The 22,880-nt window shown below is 58.2% G+C and overlaps 1 protein-coding gene across 2 annotated transcripts; it reads right to left on the bottom strand.

Moving 5' to 3' along the window:
* Nucleotides 1–220: 220 nt before the first annotated feature.
* Nucleotides 221–21,892, bottom strand: RAPGEF3 (Rap guanine nucleotide exchange factor 3). Of its 2 annotated transcripts, XM_054719134.1 has the most exons (29): nt 21,458–21,892; nt 20,789–21,001; nt 14,505–14,558; nt 14,315–14,421; nt 13,981–14,102; nt 13,662–13,830; nt 12,970–13,054; nt 12,567–12,627; nt 12,383–12,459; nt 12,046–12,192; nt 11,395–11,507; nt 11,037–11,125; nt 10,650–10,728; nt 10,298–10,448; nt 10,124–10,212; nt 9,318–9,357; nt 8,610–8,774; nt 7,582–7,663; nt 7,141–7,287; nt 5,174–5,271; nt 4,607–4,732; nt 4,339–4,520; nt 4,080–4,170; nt 3,889–3,939; nt 2,872–2,959; nt 2,402–2,466; nt 1,874–1,928; nt 1,711–1,782; nt 221–649 (listed from the first exon to the last, which is right to left on the bottom strand). In XM_054719134.1, the coding sequence occupies exons 1-29, from the start codon at nt 21,461–21,463 to the stop codon at nt 531–533; spliced, it is 2,943 nt and encodes a 980-aa protein (XP_054575109.1). In that variant the 5' UTR covers nt 21,464–21,892; the 3' UTR covers nt 221–530. The 2 variants fall into 2 exon arrangements, with proteins under 2 accessions (XP_054575109.1, XP_054575110.1); XM_054719135.1 differs by lacking the exon at nt 8,610–8,774.
* Between the last annotated feature and the right edge of the window lie 988 nt (nt 21,893–22,880).

Raw genomic sequence — 22,880 nt, 5'->3', positions numbered from 1 at the left:
CCACCGCTCCCTCCCGCACAATCAGCCCTGACCACACCCACTGTTTATCTCCTGTGCTCTGGAAAGAAAAGCAGGGCTGCCCCTTCCCTCCCGCCCTCCCCACCACCGGCCCTGCCCCCGCCACACACATGCCACACAAATGCAGACACTCTCAGTCCACGGTGCAAACACACCACAGGGGCCGGGAGACGGCTGGACAACAAGGCCACGAGGCACAGAGTCTGGAAAAAACCTGGTGTGGAGAGCTCTCTATTGAACGCAGAGTCCCAGCGCCTGCTCTGCTCTCCCACCCACTCTGGCCTCTCTGCCCCCCGTTCCTTGGCGTGGGCCTCCGCTCATTCCACTCTGAGGTCCTCCTTGGCCGACAATCATCACAGGGGACAGATGCCTCCACGCTGCCCGATCCAGGGCCTCACGTCCATGCCTCGGAGAGCCCTGCCCAGCTGCGGCCGGCCTGTGGGCCCCTGGGCCCAGGCGTGCCCTGGCTTTCCAGGCGGGAAGTGCCTGCTGCTCCAGCCCCAGCCCCCTCTTCAAGGCTCCAGCTCCCGGGAGAGGCGGGACAGTTCCCGCTGGTTGTCGATGACCTTCAGCTGCTGGACATAAGCCCAGGTGCTGGCTGGACTCCGGGTGCTCAGGGACTGCTCCGAGCCTGGCGGGACAGGGGAGGCGGTCAGGGAGGGCCTGGACACTGCTTTGTAGGGCCCATCTCTTCCCCCTCCAAGGAGCAAATCAGCCTTATTGCCCTCCACCACCCACCCGGCCACTTCCCACAATCCACCACCCACCCGGCCACTTCCCACCCCCAGCCGTGAAGACTGCTCTCCCACCCCCACTGATCTGGGGGCAGAACAGCAGTTGGTTAAGACAGGAAGAACAGGTCCCCAAGATTACATATAGCACAGTATCTCTTCTACTAAGTTCAAAAACAACTAAAACTAAAGATTACTCTGTTGTCGTTATATATATTTTTATATGATATGTATGTGTGTGTGTGTATCTGTGTGTGAATGATAAAGCTATTTTAAAGAACAAGAAAATGACCTGGCCAGGTAGCTCAGTTGGTTAGAGCACCGTCCTGATACACCAAGGTTGTGAGTTGGATCCCGGTCAGGGCACATATAGGAATCAACCAATGAACGCTTAAATAAGTGGAATGACAAATCAATGTTTCTCTCTCTCTCAAGTCAATAAATATATATTTTTAAAAGTTTCATAAAAACAAAAACAAAAAAAACAAAACAATGAGTGACTCAAAATTCAGGATAGCAGTTACCATGGGTGGGGAGGCACGGGGACAGGAGAGGGGGATATCACAGAGAGGTTTTACTGTCAGTGTGCTCATGCTTGGCCTGGGTCCAGAAATGTTCATTACATTATCAGAATAAACACATACATAAAATATAATAAAAGGCCAATGATGACAGTGTGGAATGAAGTGTGAATTATGATTAATCCCATTTCATGCAACTGAGAGGCAATGTTTAAAGTGCAGGTCTTGAGTAAGCCTGCCTGGGTCAAAACTCTCTTGCTATCTAGGGTGGCCTCTGCAAGTTATTTTAACATCAAGCCCGTTTGTGCATCTTTAAGTTGGGATAACATTCCACCTACTTCACAGAGGTGCTGTGAAGCTCTCAGCATGTATCATAGATGTACCATGTATGCAAGTGCTTAAACATGCTAACTCATCAGCACCCACCCTGCCCCACTTACACGTGGAAACCCTCGCTGCCTGGCTGTCCTCATGGAGGTGGGAGACACGGCTTCTGAGTGGTGAGAGCGGCACTGGGTAGGGGAGAGATGGGAGTCAGAAAGACAGCCACGCCTGGAAGGCGACATTGGGGGGGCTCCTACCCAGGGGGGGCTGCCCTCTCACCGTTGCTATGGCTTCGGCAGTGGTGCAGCATCCGCACGGCTCTGGCCATCATTCTCTGCGGACAAAGCAAGGACATGAGACCGGGCCTGAGGGCAGAACCCCGGCCTGGCCCGTGGGGCAGCTGGGAACCCGAGCTCCCTGAGAGCAGGGTGCACCTAGAGGCTAAGAGGCTATGGGGTAGGTGGGAGGGGGGGGTGTCCCCTTTGCCCCAATTCAGGCAGAGGCCCAGCAGGAACCAGGAAGTGGGAGAAGAACAGAGGTCAGGAAGAGCTCAGGGAGGAAGAGGCCTGGGAGGGGCTCTCGCTGAAGGGTGAGATAGTTGAGGCTGCCACCCCAGCACCCCCAATAGGATAGGCTCTCCAGTATACAATGGAGTTATGAAAGGGCTGATTTAAAGTAAGTCTTCACATTCATATTATTAATAACTTTAGACCATCTCCTACCCACGCCCCCCCCCCCTTCTTCCAAGGTCATAGTCCTATCTCCCAACCTACGCCAGTAGGAGGTGACTACTCTCCTGGAACTCACCATCTTCTCAAAGTTGATGAGATTCTCCACCAAGGTGTGGTTTCCCTCATGGATAAAGGTCATGTCTGCAAAGAAACTGGTTGTGCTCAAAGATGCCCAAACGCCTTCCCCTTCAGCAGTCCAAGAAAGGCGAAGGGCCGATAATGAGCCTCGGGCCTGCACCCCCCGCCCCCCGCCCCCCACACACACTGCCCTCTTCCTCTGGCTCCCCTCCAACTCCTGGAGTAATTTCCTTGTATCTCTTAGGCCTCAGAGCAGAGGCCATGGGATGTCACCAATATCTGTCTGCATGTGCTGACTCTGCTTCTAGCCTGTCAACTTCTAGCCTGTGAACCCCTAATTCATCTCTGTGCCCCTCAAGGCGTCAGCACATTGGAATCGCTCAGGGAGGGTTGGGTGGACATACAGACACACAGGCGCAGGAATGTAGAATAGGATGGAGGCTGGAAGGTAAGCTCTGGTCCCATTACCTTTGAGGAGGAGGGGCATGAAGGGGATGACAGGAGGGGAGAGCTTGGTGAGGGCCAGTCGATACACTCGGTGGTTCCATGAAGGGTCCTGGGAGGAAAGAAGTCACAGGGAGAAAGGGAAGGTCCCCCACATACCGTAACACAACCAAATGCCTCCTCCCCCCGCCCTCCCCAAGAAGGGCCATATGCCCGCCCCTTGGAGCTCAGCCTCTGCTCTGCCCCAGGTCTCACCACGACAGGCTCTGTGGCAGGCGGGAAGGCCATGTGTGCATGTGGCTTCCTGGCCTCCAATTAGCCGCCAAGGAAACTTCACAGCCATTAGTCACAGGGCCTGAGCTTTCATGGATCTCTCCCTCTCTCTCTCTCCCACCCCCACCCTTACCCCTCTCTGGCAGGTAAGTTCCTTTGACCCTCTTGAGCCCCACCAGGTGAATTTTTCTCTCAAGAACTCCCAGAACCATACTGATAAGAACACTTCTGAGCCGGTTTTCTCCTGAACATTGTCAAAACCTTTCAAACCTCCCCACTGCCCCCCTGCCCCGCCAACAATTCTTGGAGTTGGAGTTCCGCTCCTCAACTCTTTCCTTGCCTTTTGGCCTAGTCTGACCACAGGCTCCTGGAGTCAGGCCCTGGCACACTGTGGGTGCTGGTGTCGGGACCTGCTTCCTGAGTCCTGGGGCAGGTCTACTGGAGACCAGCGTCCCCCAGTGCTCCCCTGGCACCTCAGACCCAGGGCCAGATACCACATGTGCCTGTCCTGGCCTTCACACAGGACCTCAGAGCCACAGCAAATGTACCTCCCTAATACCCACATCCTGGGGGACAGAATACCCTATGCACTCCCTCCATACGGCTGAACACCCATTCTTCAGCCAGCTCCCCAAACTCACAGGCCAGAGAGAACCAGGTCCCAGCTCAGGGCTGGAAACCTTGGCAGTGACCAAGGACAAGTAGAGGGGCTGCTGGGAGGCCAAGGAGCAGGGTTTCTGGAGGGACAGGCCGAGGCCCAGCACTCACCAGCAGCCTCTCAAGGGCCGAGTACAGCTTCCGGACTTTGTGGGGCAGCCGCTGCGAAGGAGAGGTAGATGGAGATGAGGCTGCTCTGGGTCCTGTCCCCAGAGGGGTCCTGTTCCCAGGATGGGCGTGGGGTCCAACCTCAGGACTGGGGTGGGGGGAGGGGCTGGCTACCCCCTCCAGGAAACACCTACCTCCCAGGTGTGGGCCAGGCGGCTGATGGCCGAGTTGCTGAGGCCAAACATGACGGCGAAGAAGGAGTTGAGGTTCTTTTGCTCCTTGAGGCTGTCAGCAGAGAAACCAGAGACCCTCAGGGGAAGCGGCCGCACCCACAGAGCCCCACTTCCAGACAACATCCAGATTTGGCAACATCCTGACCAGGGGCGGGGAGGTTTAAGAGAAGGTGGCCTAAGGACTCTGCCCCCCATCCCGTGGATCCCCACAGGCACTCACTGGGCTGCCAACTTAATGAACTTCCGGAGCAGCTGGGCCCTCGGGCCGGGCACGGGGCAGAGACACAGCTCCGTGGCCACCCAGTACTGCAGCTCGTTGAAGCGGCGCATGAAGCGCTCCAGGTTGGCGGTGGTGACGTCCCGCAGGTGCTGGGGGCCCAGCACATAGTGGATCAGTTCTACCTGGGAGGGGGCAGCACCAGAGATCAGCCCATGCCTCTCAGGGTGCCTGCCACCTGCTGTCCTCCCCTCAGCTCTGCTCCCCGCACCTGGTGGATGCTGTTGAAGAGGTTCCAGTCATGGTCCGTCAGCTGGACGGCCAGGTCCTTGGCGCTCACCAGGTCCAGCCCCTCAGCAGAACCCACCGTGGGCCCCAGCTGCTCAGGGTGTGGGGTCTGCAGGGGGGAGAGTATTCAGGGGGAGTCCAGAGGAAAGGTATCAGGTGGGAGAAGAGTTTGGGGTAGACTCTGTGCCCATGAGCTGAAGAGTGCTGGGGAGGGCAGGGGTGCTGCAGGCAGTGAAGGGGCCTCTAAATGATAGGGCTCCCCAAGGAGGCATCTTCCTGACAGCTCCCTGGTACCGAGACCCCTCCCTGTAGGGCTCCTATCTCCTGGGGAGCCCCTATGGGGGCAGATCTTCCTCTTTCCCCTTGAGAGCTCCCAAACAGCGCTCCCCTCCCCATCCTTTGGAATACCCCATCAGCTGAGGCCCACTCCTTCCTCTCTCCACTTAAGGCCCAGCAGCAGCCAGACCAGGCCCCCCTCTCCTCAGTGCCCATCCCTACCACCCCCAAAACACAGATCTGCCCTGGGTCCTGGCGCCCTGCCTGATCCTACCAGCTCATGCACTTCCTGTGGGTTGACAACAAAGAGCCGCTCGTTGAGCCCCAGGGATGTGGCCACACCACGGGCATCTGGCTGCAGGCCAATAGCATCTGCAAAGAGAGCAGAGGATGCACTAGGTGGGGACAGGGAGTGAGGCCGGGGAGCAGCTGGAGCAGCAGTTGGGAGGTCCTTCTCTCAGTATCAGGGTTAGAGTCCTGGACAGGTGCTCTAAATGCACAGGTGTACGTGCCCACGCATCCACACTCCTGGAGGGGAATGAAAGGGGATGCTCAGTGAGACAGGAAGACCTTGGGCAAGGTGGGAACCCCCCTGAGCCTCAGTTTCCTCCTTTGTCAAATGGAGACAATAAGATTTGCCCTCACTATGCAGTCAAATGAAATAGTTTATATAAATAGTGGCTATACGTAAATGATACATGTAAAAGCTCTACGAAAATTGGCGTTGATGCTCATCAGCTCTTGTGGACTGAGACTGTGTTTTCAGTCATATTTGAGTCCTCAGTTTTTAGGTCGTAGCCTCAAAGTAAGGTACACAAGGCCATCCACGCATCCAGGAAAAATATTAGCTCTTCTACTTAAATTTAGTTTTCTCATCTGTTTTGTACCTCTATTTTGTGTACAGTTTAATTACATGACATTAGTGTAGGAATTCATGTATATGACTTATAATAAAATATACACATAGCAGGGGGGTTGTAATAAAATACCGGTTACTGACAAGGGTGTTGATCAAAACACTCTAGAAATCTGTTCTCTACACAGCACCTGGCTCAGAGTGGGTATCAATAGATGCTGGCTTTGGGCAACCGCAACTCTCCAGGTGGCCACCAGAGGGCAATGCTTCCAGAGCACGTAGGCACAGGTGACTTCATCCTGTCTCCCCAGGTCCTGAAGGGAGAAGGTTTTGCTTTTCTGCCTCCACTCCTTGCCATTCTTCTCTGGGTGCCCCTAATTCCAGCCTACCCTGGGCTCCCGCGGTCAGACCTGGGCAGCATCCTTCACAGACAACAGTGGCTTTTAATGTCCGTAAGTTCTCTGAAGGCAGGTCTTAAAAATCCATGCTGCCACGCTCTGAGCACTGACTTTGCGCCAGGCACTGTGCAAAGTGCTTTACACACAGCATCTCACTTCATAGTCGCAGCAGACCTACGTGAAAGGTCCAGCTACACCTTTGACAGACAAGGAAACAGGCTCAGAGTGGTTACACCACTTGCCCAGGATTACACAGCTTACTAGCCATGGCTCTCAGATTCCACAGGTCTGGGGGTCCAGTCTCTGCTCTTAACCATCAGCTACTCTATCTTACCGACCATGGCGCCTCTAGCTCTGAACACATTGCTGGGCCACAGCTGATCCTCCAATATGCTTGCTGACTGACTAAATGAATGAAGGCCAGCTAAATTCAAAGGCTGGCTACACTCACTATGTGAGCTTGGGAAAAATCACTTCATCCCTTTGAGCTTCAGTTTCCTTGTCTGAGATAGGATAAAAGTACCTATCTCACAACACTGTCATTGGACTAAATGAATATATAAGCATGATAATAATACCAGTAGCAGCTAATACCTAAGGAGTGCTATGTGCCAGACACTGTTTGAAACACTTCCATAGACGAGCCACGTGGTCCTCACGATTCCTCTATGAAGCATGTCCTCTTGTCACCCCCATTTTACAGATGATGAAACAGAGCATGGGGAGCTGAAGCACCCCGTATGCCCAAGGCCATGCAGACAGGGAGCTAAAGAGCCAGGTTCCGATGCGGGCAGCAGGCTCCAGAGCTCATGCTGTTAAGCACCGCATTTAGAGCCCTTTAAAGAGACATCCCCAACCTCCCACAAATGCCGGGCATCATTAACACGGATGGAGACAATAAAGATGATGATTTTAATTGGGGGATCTGGGCATGGCGCTGAGGGCCCCTCCTCCCTCGGGGCCACCCTGTCCAGACACACCACTCACCGCCTGCAGAGTTGAGCTTCACCAGCACCTGCCCCTTGGTCCAGCCGTCCTCCTGGGCCAACGCTGCCATCACCTCTCTCACTGAAGCCGTCACAGGCAGCTGCAGGGTCAGCACCGAGTGGTCTGGCCGGCAGATGTCATAGGGGACTGGAGAGGAAGATCAAGCTGTGGGAGGGGGCTGCTTGGTCTCCCCACCTCAGGAGAGAAAGGGCAGCAAACAGTGGGAGGGGCCCCCAGGAGGCAGGCCAGGACAGGGGCCCCAAGGAGGAAGCCTGGGTGGGCACCCTGTGCAGAGCAGGGAGAGGCCCTGAGCCCAGGAGAGGGGGAAGCTGGACCTGAGGCCCCGAGGAGCGCAGGGTGCCATCCTCGGCCGGCCACACCACTGTCAAGGGTGACCACGGCAGAGTGTGAGCTCTAGCCTGGCTGGCGCAGGCCACCCACCTTTGTCTCCAACTCGGATGGCACAGTTGCTGCTGGGGAGGGGCTCGTCCAGGCTGGGGAGCCAAACAGACATGTTCCGGGCCTGAGAGGGAGAGAGAGTAAGGCCGGGAGGACACAGAGGAGGGAGTGCAGGGCCAGGGAGGGGCCTTTGTCACTGGGAGCATGGGACCTGCACAGCATGCACACCAACGGGCTCTGCTGGCTGTGTGAACCTGAGCCAGGTGAGGCCCTGGGACCAAGGCTCCAGGAAAAGAGACAGATGACGCTAAGAATGAGGGGGTGCCCCTCTACGTGTGTCACCCCCTCTGCAAAAGAGGCCCAGAGCTGTTCTAGTGTGAGCACACCTCAGCTGTCTTTCTCCTCCCTTTCCTCCTTCGGCTACCATTTGCTAGTTTCCTATTAGCTACATGCCAGGCTACGGACACGCTTATTCTAAGTATCTAAATATTCAGAATCATCCTTTGACAAAAATATTATTATTCTTCCCATTTTATAGATAAATTAGGCTCAGAGAGGTTAAGGAGCATGCCCAAGGCAGCACAGCTGTTAAGTGGCCCAGCTGATGTCCTCACCTGCTCCTCCCTCTCCCTGTGCTCTTATCTACCAACTATGTCAACTGTCCTGTCAAACCCCCGAGCCTTCCTCCATGGGCCCTTCCCCCTCACACCGTGCAGCTCTCAGCTCCAACAGTTAACTTCTCGAGGACACTCCCTGACCATGACCCTGACCCTGAGTCAACCATTCCCTTCCCTGCTTTCAGAGACCCCTGTCTTAGCCCTTAGCATGAGATGGTGCCTCGCTTGACCCTGAAGGCCAAGGCCGGCTCTCCCAGCCCAGGACTGCACCGTAGGCTCCTACATGGTCTCTGGCACATGAGGACCATTCTGCACGGTTCCTGCGTGCCAGCCACAGGCAGCACCGTGAGCCCAGCAGTCTAGTGGGATGTGATACTAACAGCCAACGGGCAACTAGACAAATACAACAACTCCACATGGTGATCCTGCGTTGAAGAAAATCACAGTAGACACCTTGCAGGCCAGTGGCCAGTGGAGGGCTGCTCTGGACAGAGAGATGGGAAGGGGCCTCTCTGGAAACCCAACACTCTGGCTGAGGTCAGAACGATAGGAAGGATCCAGGCAGTCAAAGAGCCAGAGAAAGAAAGTTCCAGGCCCTGAGGCGGGAACAAGCTTCACCTATAGAAGAGAGGGGGGCCCATGAGTGTCTTCCGCCGCGAGGAGGGGGGCGGGTGAGGTGGGAGAGGCACGGGGAGACCCGGAAGCCCAGGGGAGGCTTTTAGATTTATTCCCAATGCAGCACCCCCACAGTCAGCCCCACCCTACCTTTCCAGTGCCTTTCCCACCACTCCTCAACCAAATCTCAGCTCCAGTCCCTCTTTGCCCCCCTGGGCCCCGACCCGGAGCAGAATTGGCCACCTCTGACTCCCAGGAGGGTCTGCCTTCCTCTGGGCTCCCACGCTGGCCACCAGGAGCCGCTGGGCCTCAGAGGCTCACCTGGTGGGAACTGCTAGCTGGGTCTAAGGGTGGTGGTGGGGTGAAGGGGTGACCTTAGACCTCAGTGTCCCCATAGGACCTGGGATATGAGGGGTGTCTGTGCATGGGAACCTTCCACGCAGGACCCCTCAGATGGGGGATGAAGGAGGACCCTACAGTCACGGGGGAGCAGAGGGAAGAAGCTGAGGCTGACAGAGGTGAGAGGAACCGATTCCGAGCAGACACCTTTATCTGAGGAGATGCGCTCCCACCGCCATTTTCCAACCTGTGGAGCAAGGGAGACGGGGGTGAGACTGGAGCCAGGCAGGAGCCGGGAGGTGCCCGGGGCTCTGGATCCCGTCCGCCCTCACCCCAGGCGCAGAGTGTCACAGACTTGGTGAATGTCCCCTGAAAAGGGGCAAAGGGGCTGAACCTGGGGCCCTGGATCCTGACTTCCTCAGGCCAAGAGGGGAGGGAAAGGAGTTCAAGGGGGGAAATGGGCCCAGGTGTCAGATGGTTCAGGTGAGCTGTCCCCATGGGAATGTCGGGGAAGGGGAAGCTAGACACTAGGAAATTCTCTGGGTGGGGCTGGCAGGAACTGGCACCGATGGTGCCGGGTAATAAACATGTGCCGGATGGAGGAAGTGAGAACAGCAGGTGCACTCGGGATAGGAGTGACACACAAATGGCTGTGTGATGCGTGAGAATGGCTGAGCATGTGACGTGAGGGTGAACAGCAAGGGACTGGTGGGAAGGACCCACTGAAACAAGCAGGACCGGACAAAGGAGCAAGGACAGGCAACATGCGCACGGCACATGCGCAAGGCACTGCTCTGCCCTCGGAAGGAGCAGTCACCCTTTCCCGTGCAAGGAGGCAGGTGCTCCCCCACATTACAGACAAGAGCCCAAAGCCCTCAGGCGGGTGCGCTCATGTGCTCAGGACAGCACAGCTGCGAGTGGTCCGGCCTGGGTTTGAGTCCAGAGTTGGTGCGCTCAGCCCCCGAGGGGCTGCCTGTCACGCGTGCGACAAGTTAACTGAGAGCCAACGTTACCGGTGGTGGAGGTGCCGCCGCCTCTCCGGCCAGTGCTCCCGCAGCAGGTTGCTAAGCCGGGCGTCCCTGCTCACCAGGTCTGAGAGTTTCTGGGAGGAGCCAAGATTCACTGAGACGCTGTAGCCGTGTCCACCCGGGCAGCCCTGTCCAGCCGCCTGCCTCACCCCCAGGTACCTGGAGAAAGCTGCTGGCCACAGGGTCCGTGTGGAGCATGGGGCCATACAGGGCCATCCACTGGCTGACCAGCCGCAGGATCTGCTGTCTCTTGTTGCAGATGTAGATGTTGCGCTCCTGCTCACTGCCTCCCGCGGGCTCCGCGTGGAAGGTGGGCGCCGGTCAAGGAAACCGCGGCGTCCAACCGAGCCACCCCCCCCCTCCCGACCCCTCAGGCAGGGGAAGGGCAGGACTCGCAGGGCCTGCTGACAGGCCTGGCATGAGGCTGGTACTTGGGAGGGTTCGGCACAGCCATGCTAGGAGCGATCCCTTCTCCCCACTCCACACACCATCCCCGGGCCTGGAAGGATATTGGTGCAGGAGGGCAGCGCAGAGCTGGGTGCTGGGCATGAAGACTCGGTGGGTCAGGAGGAAGTCACTGAGGAATGTCTCTGTAGGACAGGCAGGGGTGGGAGTCAGGTGGCAGGTGGGGCTTCAGAGGTCAAGCCCATTGAACACAGGTGCACGCACGGCTGGAGTGCCACCCCCCAGGGCTGCCATGGTCAAAGTACCACCGATGCCCAGCCCCTGTGACTGCACTCCCTACCCAAGCCAAGAGCACGGGAATGAGGATTTACTGCCACCTGGCCCCACGGACCAATCCAGCAGCCAATCAGGTCAGAGGCAGGTGCCTAGCCCTCTCCCAGGCCGCGCTGACCACCTGACGAGTCAGAGGCAGGCAGGTGTCCCCTGTCCCTACCTGTGGGATCATGAGCACTGGAATCAGGCCTCATGGCCTCCAAGAGCAGCTCTAGGATCTTCTCCGGGGTGCCCGACATCACCGTATACCTGGCAGAAATGGCCAATCCATGCCCTGGTGCCACCACCCCCCCTCCCACAACCAGGACAGATGGCCGTAATCAGTCATATCACTCTTCCCTATTTGTCTGCCCTGCCCCGCCTTGGGGTGGAGGGGTGGCTATTCAGGGGTACAGCTGAGTCCCGGGGTGTCTCTCCACCCAGGAGGCCAGCAGGCAGGGGTATGACACGGAGGGAGGGAGTAAAGCCTGGAGAAGGGAAGGAGAGGAGGTGGGGAGGGAGCCTGGTGGGTGTGTTACCGGTTCCTGCCTGGGGTTGGGGGGCACGAAGAGCCAGCGCCCTGAGAGGTTCTCTCCAGCACCAGCACCACTTTGCCGTGCTCTTCCAGCCTCATGGTCTTCGCTTCCACGTCCTGAAGAACAAGCCACACCCAGTGCTCAGCACCCACCATGCCCCTTCCCCCATTTCAGGCACCGCTCCCCACACCTCCCTCCTTCCAGACCCCAAGCCCCACCAGGACCCTCAGCCCTTCTCCCACTCTATTCAACACCCACCACTTGGATCTGCCCCTCCTCCCACCCCTGCTTATCCCACAGCCTGAGCCCCTCCTCTGCTCCATCCCTCCCCGCCCTCCCTCCATGGATCCCACCCTCCATCACACTGCCCCCTCGCACCCTAGTCCCCCACCCCTCGGTAGCCCCCCTGCCCCCATGGTCTCCCGCACAGACAGAGTGGAGTTCACGGGCTCACAGAACCTCATCAGCATGCTGTGGGCTTCCTCACACCCTCCCCACCCCCCAGGCTGGGCTCCCTGCTCCAGCCATCATCTCCGAGCTTCTCCATCTCCTCGCTCCCTGCCCCTCACAGGCTCTCTCTGGTCCCTCCCCTGCCCCACACTTCTCCAGAGAACCGTCCTTGCCACCTGCCCTCCCCACCCCCAGCAACGGCACCTTGATGATACGGTTGAAGTCCTGCTTGTCCACTCGGAGAAAATGACAGTTGTCTTCTCGCAGGACGATGGTGGCTGCCCGGGGTGCGTCGTTCACCAGAGCCAGCTGTCCAAAGTCATCTCCCTCGTGCAGGGTGGTCACCAGCCCCTGGGGCCAGGCCTCAGTCACAGCCCGCCCGCCCGCCCAGCCCCCGTGAAACAGACCCAGGGCGGGAAGGAGCACCGAGGCAGCAGAAGACCTGGGCGTTGGCGCCTTGGGCCCACCAGAGGCACTGCCCGTGGGGGCACGACCAGGGAGCAGTTACCCCCCAGGGGGCTGGGGAGGAGGGCACACTCACCTTGCCATGGGTCACCACATTGACGGACCCCTTCCAGATAATGTACCACGAGGTGCCTTTGTCCCCCTGGCTGAACACTGAGAGGAGCACGGGTCAGACACGCCCCAGCACCCACCACCTCTCTGGGGCCCCCACCCATGCCCAGGTCCCCGGGGCCCAGCTTCCTGCCCACGGTCTGACTTACACACAGTCCCCGCCTTGCTGTGGGGTTCAAAGAGCAGAACTGCTGCTAATTCCCGCTTCACCTGTGGGGCAGGGAGAGGGTGGTCAGTGGGCAAGTCCAGGGCAGAGGGCCAGGTTAGGGCTGAGGAGGGAAGGCCCAAAGACATGAGTGCTCGGGGGCAGAGATGTGGCTAGGCCAGGTGGCCTGGGATTTGGGGGGTGCGGGAGGGCTGAGAGAGGCAGAAGGATTTTCAGACAAGAGTGCTGGGAACAGGAAATTAGATGGAAATTTCCAAGCCATAAGCAGAAGGGGAGGGATGTGTCTTCTGGGCCAGCAGCCGGCGCCTCCTGGGGTGGTCACAGGAGAGGAGGCTCCTGGGGAAAGGGCGGGGCGGGGCGGGGAAGGGCGGGGCCTGCGGACTGACCGAGTTGGAGAGGTGGGCCACAGCCTTGATGTGCAGCAGCTCCTCAAAGATGAGCTCCAGCTCCTCGTCCGTGCGCTGCCCTGGGCTGCAGGCCAGGGAGGACCAGAAAGCAAAGGATGAACTCCGGCCGGGGCCAGGGCGGGGACCACTCACCCACAAAGCACAGGCCCGAGGCCGGCCGGTGCCTCCGCAAGGATTGTTATCACCAATGGCCAGCCATTCCCGCTGTGTGCCAGACACGGGACTAAGTGCTTCGCACGCATCATTTCAATTGCCCTCACGACAACCCGTGACGTGGGCATTCTTATTCTCCTTTGACAGAAGAGGAAGCTGGCACGGAAAGGCCCGAGGCCACCCAGCTCGCAGCCAGTAGAACCAGAATTTGAACCCAGATCTGCCTGAGGACTCGTGAGCCCACCCTCTCTCGGCCATTGCTGCCACTCAGAGTGGGCAGGGCCTCTGAAGACCCTCAGTTACAGAGGAAGAAACGGGCTCAGCGGGGAAGGAGGGCTCAGATCACCCAGCAAGTCTGGCAGAATGCAGGTCAGAGCTCAGGCCTCTGATCCAACCGGGGTCCTTTCCCTCAGTGAGAAGCAAGGGAGCCCCTCGGAGACGAAACTAGGACGCTATGGGGTCTGGGAGTTGTGTGGGGCCTGGGGCCTCGGGGTGCAGGGTGCAGAGTGCCAACTCACGGCTTTCGAAGTGCCACAGTGAGCAGGGCATCCGGCCCCCGCTGGGAGAGCAGGGCCATGGCCTCAACCAACTCCTCCTCCAGCTCATGGACTCCCGCGGGCTCCGGCTCTGGGCCCGGGAAACGGTAGAATTGGGTGTCTCGGTCCTGGAAGGTCCAGTCGTGTTTCACTGCGGGAAGAGGCCCAGACATGGGGGAGGAGAGGACATTGAGGCTGAGTGGGTCGGAGGCCCTACTACAATGCTCATCCCTCCTTACCCCAGATGCCTGCTCCCCAGGACTGCCCCGCCCCGGGTGCCCTGCCCTGGGCTCAGGCTCACCATGGCAGAGGGCACCTTCATCCAGCAGGACTTGACAGATTCCCACGGCTTGGCTCCGCGAATGTACCCCAAGCCCCAGGGCCAAGATGCCATCCACCAGCTCCCGGCCTGAGCAGCATTGCCTACAAGCGTTAAGGGGACAGGGAAAAGGACGGAGAGTCAAATGGCAGGAGGGAAGAGGAGAGAGGGAGCAACGCTCCACCCAAAGGGCACCTTCCTAGGCCCAGCCCCAGTTCTGCTAGAAGCAGGGACAGGCCCAGATGCCTGGAATGGAATGAAAAGGAAGAGAAAAACAGAGGGGTTGGGCCAGGAGGCAGGCAAGGCCGCCACTCACCGATAGAGCCTAAGGTGGTACTTTCTGTCTCGGATGAGGTTCTGGCAGGTGGCCAGGAGATGTCGATGCAGCTGCTTCCCCGCCCTGAGCACCCGCTCCGTGGAAGCCTGGGGGGTGGGCAGCACCGCTGGCTCAGGCCCTCACCCGCTGGCCATGCTGCCCCCTCCCAGCTCCACCCTCAGGCTTGTACCTGCTCCAGGCTCACACTGAAGTCCAGGGACTCCTCGCTGTTGGTGAGTGGTGTCTGAGGGCAATGGGAAGAGTCCGCAGGTTAGTGCCAGGTCTTCCTTCAAATCCAGCTCCTGGACCCCACCCCTCCCCCATCCCTGCACCCCTTGCCCAACCCCCAACTCCAAACGCATCCATTCAGCTACTCATTCAACAAATACAGGAGTCTCCCTCCTATCTGTGGTTTTGCTTTCCAGGATTTCAGTCACTCACACTCAACTGTGGTCCGAATGGAAAATTCCAGAAATAAACAATTCCTAAGTGTTAAATTGTGTGCCATTCTAAGCAGTGTGATCAAATCTTGTGTTGTCCCCCGGGACATGAATCATCCTTTGTCCAGCATATCCTCAACTGTATACACTACCCACCCGTTAGTCACTTAGGAGGTCTGGGTTATCAGATCCAATGTTGTGTTAACACTTAGCCCTGGCCGGGTAGCTCAGTTGGTTGGAACATCATCTGGTGCACCAAAAGGTTGCAGGGTTTGATTCCCTGTCATGGCACATACCTAGGTTTCGGGTTCGATCCCTGGTCAGGGTGCATAGGGGAGGCAACTGATTGATGTTTCTCTTTCTCTCTCTCTCTCTCTCTCTCCCCCCACTTCCTCTCTCTAAAATCAGTAACATATCCTGCAGTGAGGATTAAAAAAAAAAAGGAAGCCATATTTTACTTAATACTAGCCCTAAAGCGCACCAGTCGTGGTGTTAGAGATTCCGATATGCCAAAGACAAGTAGTAAAGTGCTTCCTTTAAGTGCAAAGGTATGTGCGTACAGGAAAAACAGTTTCAGGTATGTGCTGGGGTCCTGGAACATAGCCGCTGGATGAGAGGCGACAACTGTAAACAAATACTCACTGATCACACGGTGTGCCTGGCATCGCCTCTTCCCCACCCTGCTAACCTGTCCCCAGACACCCAAGCACTTCACCCCCACAGATGAGCACCCCGAGATCCCAGTTCTGCTTACTCCCGGGTACCCGCCCCTGGAAGCGCATGAGGACGTGAGATAAGAAGGCCCTGAGGCCAGGGGGTGCGTGGCTCGGGAGGCCTGGAACACTTGTTCCTCGGCTGGCGTCACAAGGCCCGATCCCAGAGCCAAGGTCTGTCCCCAACCACAGGTCCGTGGGCAAACCTGCCCTGTGTGGGCTTCCGTGCGCCCTGGTAGTTAACACAAACCTTGGAGCCAGACTCCTGGCTCCAAATCCCTGCTCCTCCATTTATCAGCAGTGTGACTCTGAACACAGCACTGCCTGGTATAGAGTTGTATGTACGTGTCAGCTGTTATTACTCATCTGTGAAGCAAAGGGCGGCTGCTTGCACGAAGCTCCTGACCTCTCTGAGATGCTGCTGCTAGTCCATAACCCTGTGGAGGGAGGAGGGCTGGCTCCGGAAGACGGGGTTTACGTAGAAACATCGGTTAACAGGTTTCCTGCCTTTTGGATCAATCGAGCCACCCAGCCTATGTGCCCCGGGTGTTGGCCATGAAAACCTCTCCCGACCCTTTTCTCTGCCACCTGAGAACTGGAATTTGTGGCCATCCCTGGACAGGATGCCCTCCCTGTACAAGCCCTCCCTGAGGCAGAGCACTTTACAAAGCATGATCACCTCTGTGACTCCCTCTGATCCTGTATTAAATAGGATCAGACGTGAGCGAGGCGGGGCAGGTATACTAATCTGTCTCCTTTGACTTACAAGGAAACAAAACTCTTGAGGTGAAGTGCTCAGGTAACTCAGTCATACATACTTGAGACAGCCAGACAGCCACGGAAAAACTCGAGTTCCGACCAGAAGTGCTCACATTCTTGGTCTCGCTCCACCCACCACACCTTCCCCTTCCTCTCCCTTCCCCCTCCTCACCAGCGTTCTCTCTCTCTCTCTCCTGCTTTCCCATCTGCACTCAGGTCCCTGAAAACGACCTGGCTGGGGGGCTGGGGTACACCCAGGCCTGGGGCCAGACCCCCTCCCCTGGTCCTGGCATCTTCCACTGTTTGCCAGGCAGAGGCCTGAGGTCTGGCATGTGTAGATGCTTGGCCCAGCGCTGAGCGGAAGTCACTAGGTGTCCCAAGGGTATCCCTGCCCGGGTCATGGGGCCCAGCCTGGTGCCAGACACAGAGCCTAGAGACTTAGCAACAGGAAATGAGGAGGAGGAGGAGGAGGAAGAGGAGGAGGAGGAGGAGAAGGAGAAGGAGGAGGAGCAGCAGCAGCCAGGGAAAGAGGAAGGGCAGGAATGCTACCCAGCCAGGCCCCAGTGTTGGAACAAACAGTGCCGAGTGCTAATGACTTGTTGTTGTTCATGTCAAAATGCCCAGGTGGCCCCAGTCCCTGCCCCAACTCCCTTTGGTGCCCACAACCCAGGCTCCAGCTCAGGCTCCCTTCCTGGTATTATTCTGACCCCAGAGGGCACTTCAGGAGGGGAGGTGCCAGGTCATGTGGCCAGGCTGGTCACCATCCAGATCCCAGATCCACAGGCCTTGCCTCAGCCATTTCCTGTCCTGCCCCAGGGGATGAGCACGAGGGTCAGAGGCTCTGGCCCATCGGAGCTGAGGAGGGGCCTAGAGGCAGCCCGCTCACTTTGCCAAGGAAAGCAGGTGCCCAGAGACGAAGTAGCTCACACGCTGCTTAGAAATGGAAGATCCTACTGATTGACTGCTACCAGCGCTGACCCTGAACGTAGGTGTTTGTTTCCTATGTCACGGCAGAGAGAAGGAGGCTCGGAGGTTGCATAACATACCCCGAGAGTAGGTAAAATAAGCATCAGGATTCACACTGTGCCCGTCTGATTCTAAAGCCCATGCTCTTAGCCACGATGCCCTGCCGTCTCCATGGCAACTACCCCATGTTTCCCCCGCTGTGCCATAGAAGTTGAAATAGCAGAGGTATTCTACCCTCAGGAATGTTCGTTCCATGGGCAAGTAAGCCTGGAGGACACTGGGTAAAACAAATTCAATAGGTTTGTTATCATAGTCCCTCTGGGCCCAAGATGTTGGGGTGTGGGTGCTATTCAGGGGCAGTGGTCAAGTGTGTGGGCTCTGGAGCTGGATGCCTGGGTTCAAACCCTGGTTCTCCCATTACCAGCTGGTTGTGTGACCCAGGACTGCTTATTAACCTCTCTGTGCTTCAGTTTCCTCACCTGCACCTGGGGTTGGTGATAAATATACTGCCCCTCCCCCCAAAAAAAAACACCTATTCCATAGTTATTATAAGGATCAAATGAGAATAATAGAAAGCACTTGGAGCAGGGCCTGGCTTGAAGTAACTGCTTAGTAAGTGCTAAGTAACTTGATTAATCTTTATTTCATGTTGGGCACTGGACACTGTAAGAAATGTACCTCGTTGACCCTGTCTGTCCCTGACCCGATGACCCTGAATGTCAGCTTAGGGCTTCTCAGTGGGAAAGAAGTAGCCGACATGGGTGGAGGTGAAGGTCCTCGCCCGCCTCCTCGCATGCCTTCACAGGAACTACTCAGGGTGGAAGAGGAGTTGCCAGCTAGCTCCCATGGCACCAGCACCTGACCTGCCCCACCCTCCCTCCCTGTCGCTGAGTGTCAGAACCCCACTGGCAGTGCAGACAGACGCATGGGGACCTGTCAGACCAGTTCCATTAGCCCATGGCTAGGGTCTCAGGCCAGGGCTATTCACGGTGGGACAGGGAGAGGATGCATGGGGTGGGGCGATATTTTGGTGGGACAGGAAGAGGATGCATGGGGTGGGGCGATATTTTGGTGGGACAGGGAGGGGATGCATGGGGTGGGGCGATATTTTGGAGTCTCAGTGTTACCATCCACAGCAAGAGAAAATATACCATGAACCTAGACTCTGAAGCCACATTACCCAGGACCAAAGGCCAGCTTTGTCCCTTAGCAGCTGTGTAACTCTGGACCTGTCACTTAGCCTCTCTGTGCCTCTGTTTTCTCATCTCTAAAATGAAATGATGGCATTAGCACCTATCTCACAGGCTGTTGTGTGAGTATTTGATATAATGAAGGCCTTACAAAAGTGCCTGGGACATAAGTCCTAGATAACTACCAGCTACTACCATTATTTGGACAGGTTGGATGAAAGCATGTTTTCTGAGTTAGCGCATAGACACACCATCCCCAAAACAATCACTCAAAGAGAAGCACCCCAGGCTTCTGTGAGCTCATGGAACCCACCAGGGGTCATCCAGATCTTGTCGCTGCCCCTAGACAGACTGACCCCTCTGCTGGTTCCCAGACACCAGACAATCTCTCCCCTTCACGATTTCCAAAGGAGGTGCTCTTCCATTCCATTCCAGTGTCACCTTTGTCAGGGCTGGTAAGTCCTTTCTATATCTAACCTCCGGCCCTCCTGCTGTAACCTGCTTTTATTTTTCTCTTGTCCTGGTCCAGTAGGAACAGAAAGTGCTCTCTTTAGCCTGCAGGAAGTTGATGGGTTTCCCCTTGCTTTTCTAAGAGGTAGGCAGGGGCTGCATAGCTGCCAGCACTGTCCTCCTGGGACTCTGGGCTCTGCTCCCTCACAACATCCACCCTTCACCCTGGGTGTGCACATTCCCTGCCTGGCGCTTGTCCCTCTCACGTGAGCCCTTCACGGGCCAAAGGCATCATCCAGAGGTTCAAGGTGCAGCTTTATAGGTACCCAGAGTCACAGACACAGTGGGCTGAAACGACCCCAATCCATTCCCCAGAGAAGGTCATCAGGAGAGGGTGTGGAAGCCCGAAAAACCTATGTTCCCTCTAATCAACAGTCCCCACTTGCCCCCCCACCACCTGGCAGGGGAGGGGCCTTGCTTCTGTGCCTTTGACCCCATTTACACTCCAACAGCCCTCACCCCCACCCTTCTGGCCTCCCCAAGCACACCAGGGGTTGGAGGGGTCAGGAGACAGCCTGGCGGCCTCATCTACCCACTCCCAGACTTTGGGTCCCAGGGGATCCTCCAGTGACCTCATTGTCCTAGCACCTGACCTTCCCCCCACTCTCCACCTTGCCTCTACAGGCTGGGAAAAGGACAGGAAATGCACAAGTAATTATAGCCTGAGAGGGAAAGAGGGAGGGAGTGTTCCAGCCCACTGGCTCCAAGCAGTAGCTACTGCCAGGGACCCGGAAGGGGGGGCGGGGGCAGCTAAGCCCAGAAGTGACTGGCTCCCTTGCCTCCTCCAGAGCCCCATCTTGAGCAGGACCAAGGCCAGGGGGCCCCTTGTCAGGAAAACCCTGGGAGGCAGGGTTTGGGGGGCTGCCACCTAGATTCTCCTCTCAATTCTGATCGCCAGGATGACCCCCTCATGTTGGATGACCCCCTCAGTTTTCTCAACTCAGCCTCATGTTTGGGTAACTATAAATGGCAGTTGAGAGAGGTAGGAGGGAGCAGGCAGAAGGTGGTGGTCATTCTATTCAACGGGACTTGCCCGTAAGAGATGAGCTCTCCCAAGTCTGTCACCTGCTCCTGTTTCCCTCCACCCCCCCCCCCCCCCATACAGGTGGGCACACAAGACACACACTGAATCTCAGGTGAAGTCACTCTATTAAGTCTAGGAGATTGAGGAGAGCTCCTCTGACAATTTGGATCCTGCAACCATTGTCCTGCACCCCACCTCACCATTACCCCCTCCTGCTCTCTCCCTCCTTCACTTTTGCAGCTCCAAAGCGGTTGTCCAATGACAAGGGGAACTCCAGTCGCCTCAGATTCTCTAACCTTTTCAGAATCCTTCCCTGAGCTCCCCAATGCCAGATACCTAGCAATGTTCGCATGACCACCTCACCCCAAAACAAAAAACAAAAAAAAACACACAGAATTGGTGCAGTTCAGTTGCTCACTAACCGGGAATGTTGCCACGGTGAGATGTGGAGAATAGTAACCAAGTTTACCTCAGCCCTGACTTGACCTGGCCTCCTAACCCCCACAGGGAGAACACACATGCACCTAACCCAAGGCATGCAGAGGTTATGAATAAATGGCAAATCCCTTGCCTCTTCCCCATGCCTAAATGGGGGCACTTGGGCACCACACACACACACACACACACACACACACACACACACACATACACACACACACACACACACACACACACACACACACACACACGGCAGCTGTGTGAGCCGCCCACACATACCCATACCGAAGCTAAGCTGCCTGACCAGCTGTCTGTCCATCCGGCAGTCCCCCCACCCCACTCCCAGAGCAAGCTGGGCCACCACCAGCATGCCCGTGCTCCCTACCCAGGCGCTCCAGCCCCGGTCCCTGCCTGGGCAGGCGATGAGCACTCACCCAGCGAAGGCCCTGGATTCGGCTGGGGCGCTGGTGCTCCAGAAGCAGCTGGTAGGAGCAGCTTCGGGGCAGGTGCATCCTCCTCAGCACCATGTTGAGCAGCGTCCCCTCGGGCACCACGTCTGGTAGGCTTCCCACCTGAGGTGCTCCCAGAGCTGGGCTGTCCTCCACAATCAGGCCCACCTGCCAGCGGCTCTCACCTGGCCAGCCCACCTGTGAGGAGGGGAGGAAGGCGGACAGCCATGGGGCTGGGGCAGCTGGACCAGGACACAACTCCCCCGGCAGCACCGCTTCCTCGGAATCCTCTGGACTGGGCAGGCGGAGGTGCTGCAGCCCTGCCAGGAGCTGGGGGAGGGACAGGAAGACCTTCGCCGGGTCCTGTCGGTCTGGCGCACTTCGGGGTCTCCCGCTGGCGGGAGGTAGAGCCTTCCTTCCCGGCCTTCTTTGGACTTCTGCCCCCACCCCGCTCCCCGAGTCCCTGCAGGGACCTCCACCACCTCCCAGGGAAGCTGTGGACTCACTGGATCCCCCAGAAATGTAGCTTCAGCTCAAACCCTTCTTCTCCCCTCCTCCCTCCCCCACGACCAGCCCTTTCTCTCCCACCCAAACTCCCCATCGTGTGGGCTTCCTCTTCTGCGGCTCTTCGCCCCGGGGCCCCACCTTACCCACCTTCATGATCCTTCTCAAGCTCGTCCAGCCCTGCAGGCTCGAGCAAAAGGCCGGGGGGCTCCCCAGCGAGCCCCGGTCAGCTCCGATAGGGGGGATCCTGGAGGGCTGCGGGCTCTGGGTCCTGGGCGCAGTGGCCAGGGCCAGTTCCTAGCTGGACCCACCGCCAGAGCAGCCGGAGGCCGGCTGGGAGGAGAGGCTCCTCTTGGGTGGGTAGAGGGCTGGGGGCCTGCGGGGGGCCTCCCCCCTCAGCGACAAGGAGCCCGAGCCTCCACCTCCGTCCCAGACGAAAGAGCCAGCTGGCACGGGGCACTGAAGCGAGGCTGCAGCTGGCACCGGTCCGGGCGGGAGCTGTCACACCCCCTGTGCGGCCCGCCCCCTTCCCCTCCCGGACCAGCCGAGGGGGCAGGGAGGAGGCTCCAGCCTCGCGGCCGGGAGGGAGGGAGGGAGGGAGGGCGTAGGACAGGGGGGCGGACACGGGCAGGGGTGGAGACCCGACTCGGGGGGCCTGCAGAGCCTCTGGGCCAGAGCCCGAGCTCTGAGAACCCCCAGGAGGCAGGAGCGCCCCGGGGTGTGTGGGGGGTGTGCCGGGGCCGCTAGGCCCAGGTGACCGGGTAGGGGCGGTGAGTGGCTGCACCGGTCGCCACGTGGCCCGGAGGACAAATGCAAACAAGGAAACCGGGGGAATGGGGGGGGGGGAAGGGGCGGGAGGTGAGTCATTGTGGCCCCACCCGGGAGGGAAATCCGGGCTGAGGCCGCTTCCCGGCTGGGGCGTTCTGCCTCCGGCTTCGGTTCAGGGTCTCGGACAGCCCCGGGGAGGGACTGGGCTGCTTTCCGGTGGGGAATCCCGCTGCCTGGCCTCCCACCGCTGCGCTCCCAGGTGCACACCCCGTGGCCCCCTCTCCGCCCTCCGTGCACACGCGGGCGCGGTTGGGGAAGCCGAGGCTGCAGAGGAAGGACCGTGCTTCGTTCGAGACGGATGAAGCTGTGGCTGAGCTTCAAAAAAAAAAGGGGGGAGGTTTCGGAGGAACACGTCCTCCACCTCGCGCTCCCAGGCGGCGGGCGGTGGCAGCCCAGCCCCGGGACTGCAGGCGCGTCCCCTCCTCGGGCCTCAGTTTCCACCAACGCGCACCGCGCAGGTGGCCCGGCGCCTCCCGCTCCGACCGCGACTCCTGCGGCGCCCGGTAATTGCCCAGCAAGTTCAGGAGCGTTTCGGAAAGAGGCGCGCGCCCCGCCCCCGGCTTTCTAGGACTCGCTCCCGTTTGGCCCCATCGCTGTCCCTTTCCCTCTGCTGCGGAGCCTGCCTGGCCCGCGGGAAACGCTTCTCTAACAATCCATCCCCTTGCGGCTGGGACACCGAGTCCCCGTCTTCCACCGATGACTGTGTCCTTGGAGCTGGGGTGGGGCTGCCCGTTTTCATTGTGAG

Source organism: Eptesicus fuscus, chromosome 7 (genome assembly GCF_027574615.1).
Source record: "Eptesicus fuscus isolate TK198812 chromosome 7, DD_ASM_mEF_20220401, whole genome shotgun sequence".
In the NCBI taxonomy this organism is placed as follows: Eukaryota; Metazoa; Chordata; class Mammalia; order Chiroptera; family Vespertilionidae; genus Eptesicus; species Eptesicus fuscus.
The sequence above is the reverse complement of the archived record's forward strand: the minus strand, read 5'-3'. Positions and strand labels throughout refer to the sequence as shown.

What these genes read in the sequence shown, in the direction of transcription:
- RAPGEF3 (XM_054719134.1), bottom strand. An exon ending in CACAGGAAGTGCATGAGCTG is followed by an intron (nt 4,733 to 5,173) that starts GTAGGATCAGGC and finishes TCCCCCCTGCAG; the next exon opens with ACCCCACACCCTGAGCAGCT. An exon ending in TCATCAACTTTGAGAAGATG is followed by an intron (nt 1,929 to 2,401) that starts GTGAGTTCCAGG and finishes CTTTGTCCGCAG; the next exon opens with AGAATGATGGCCAGAGCCGT.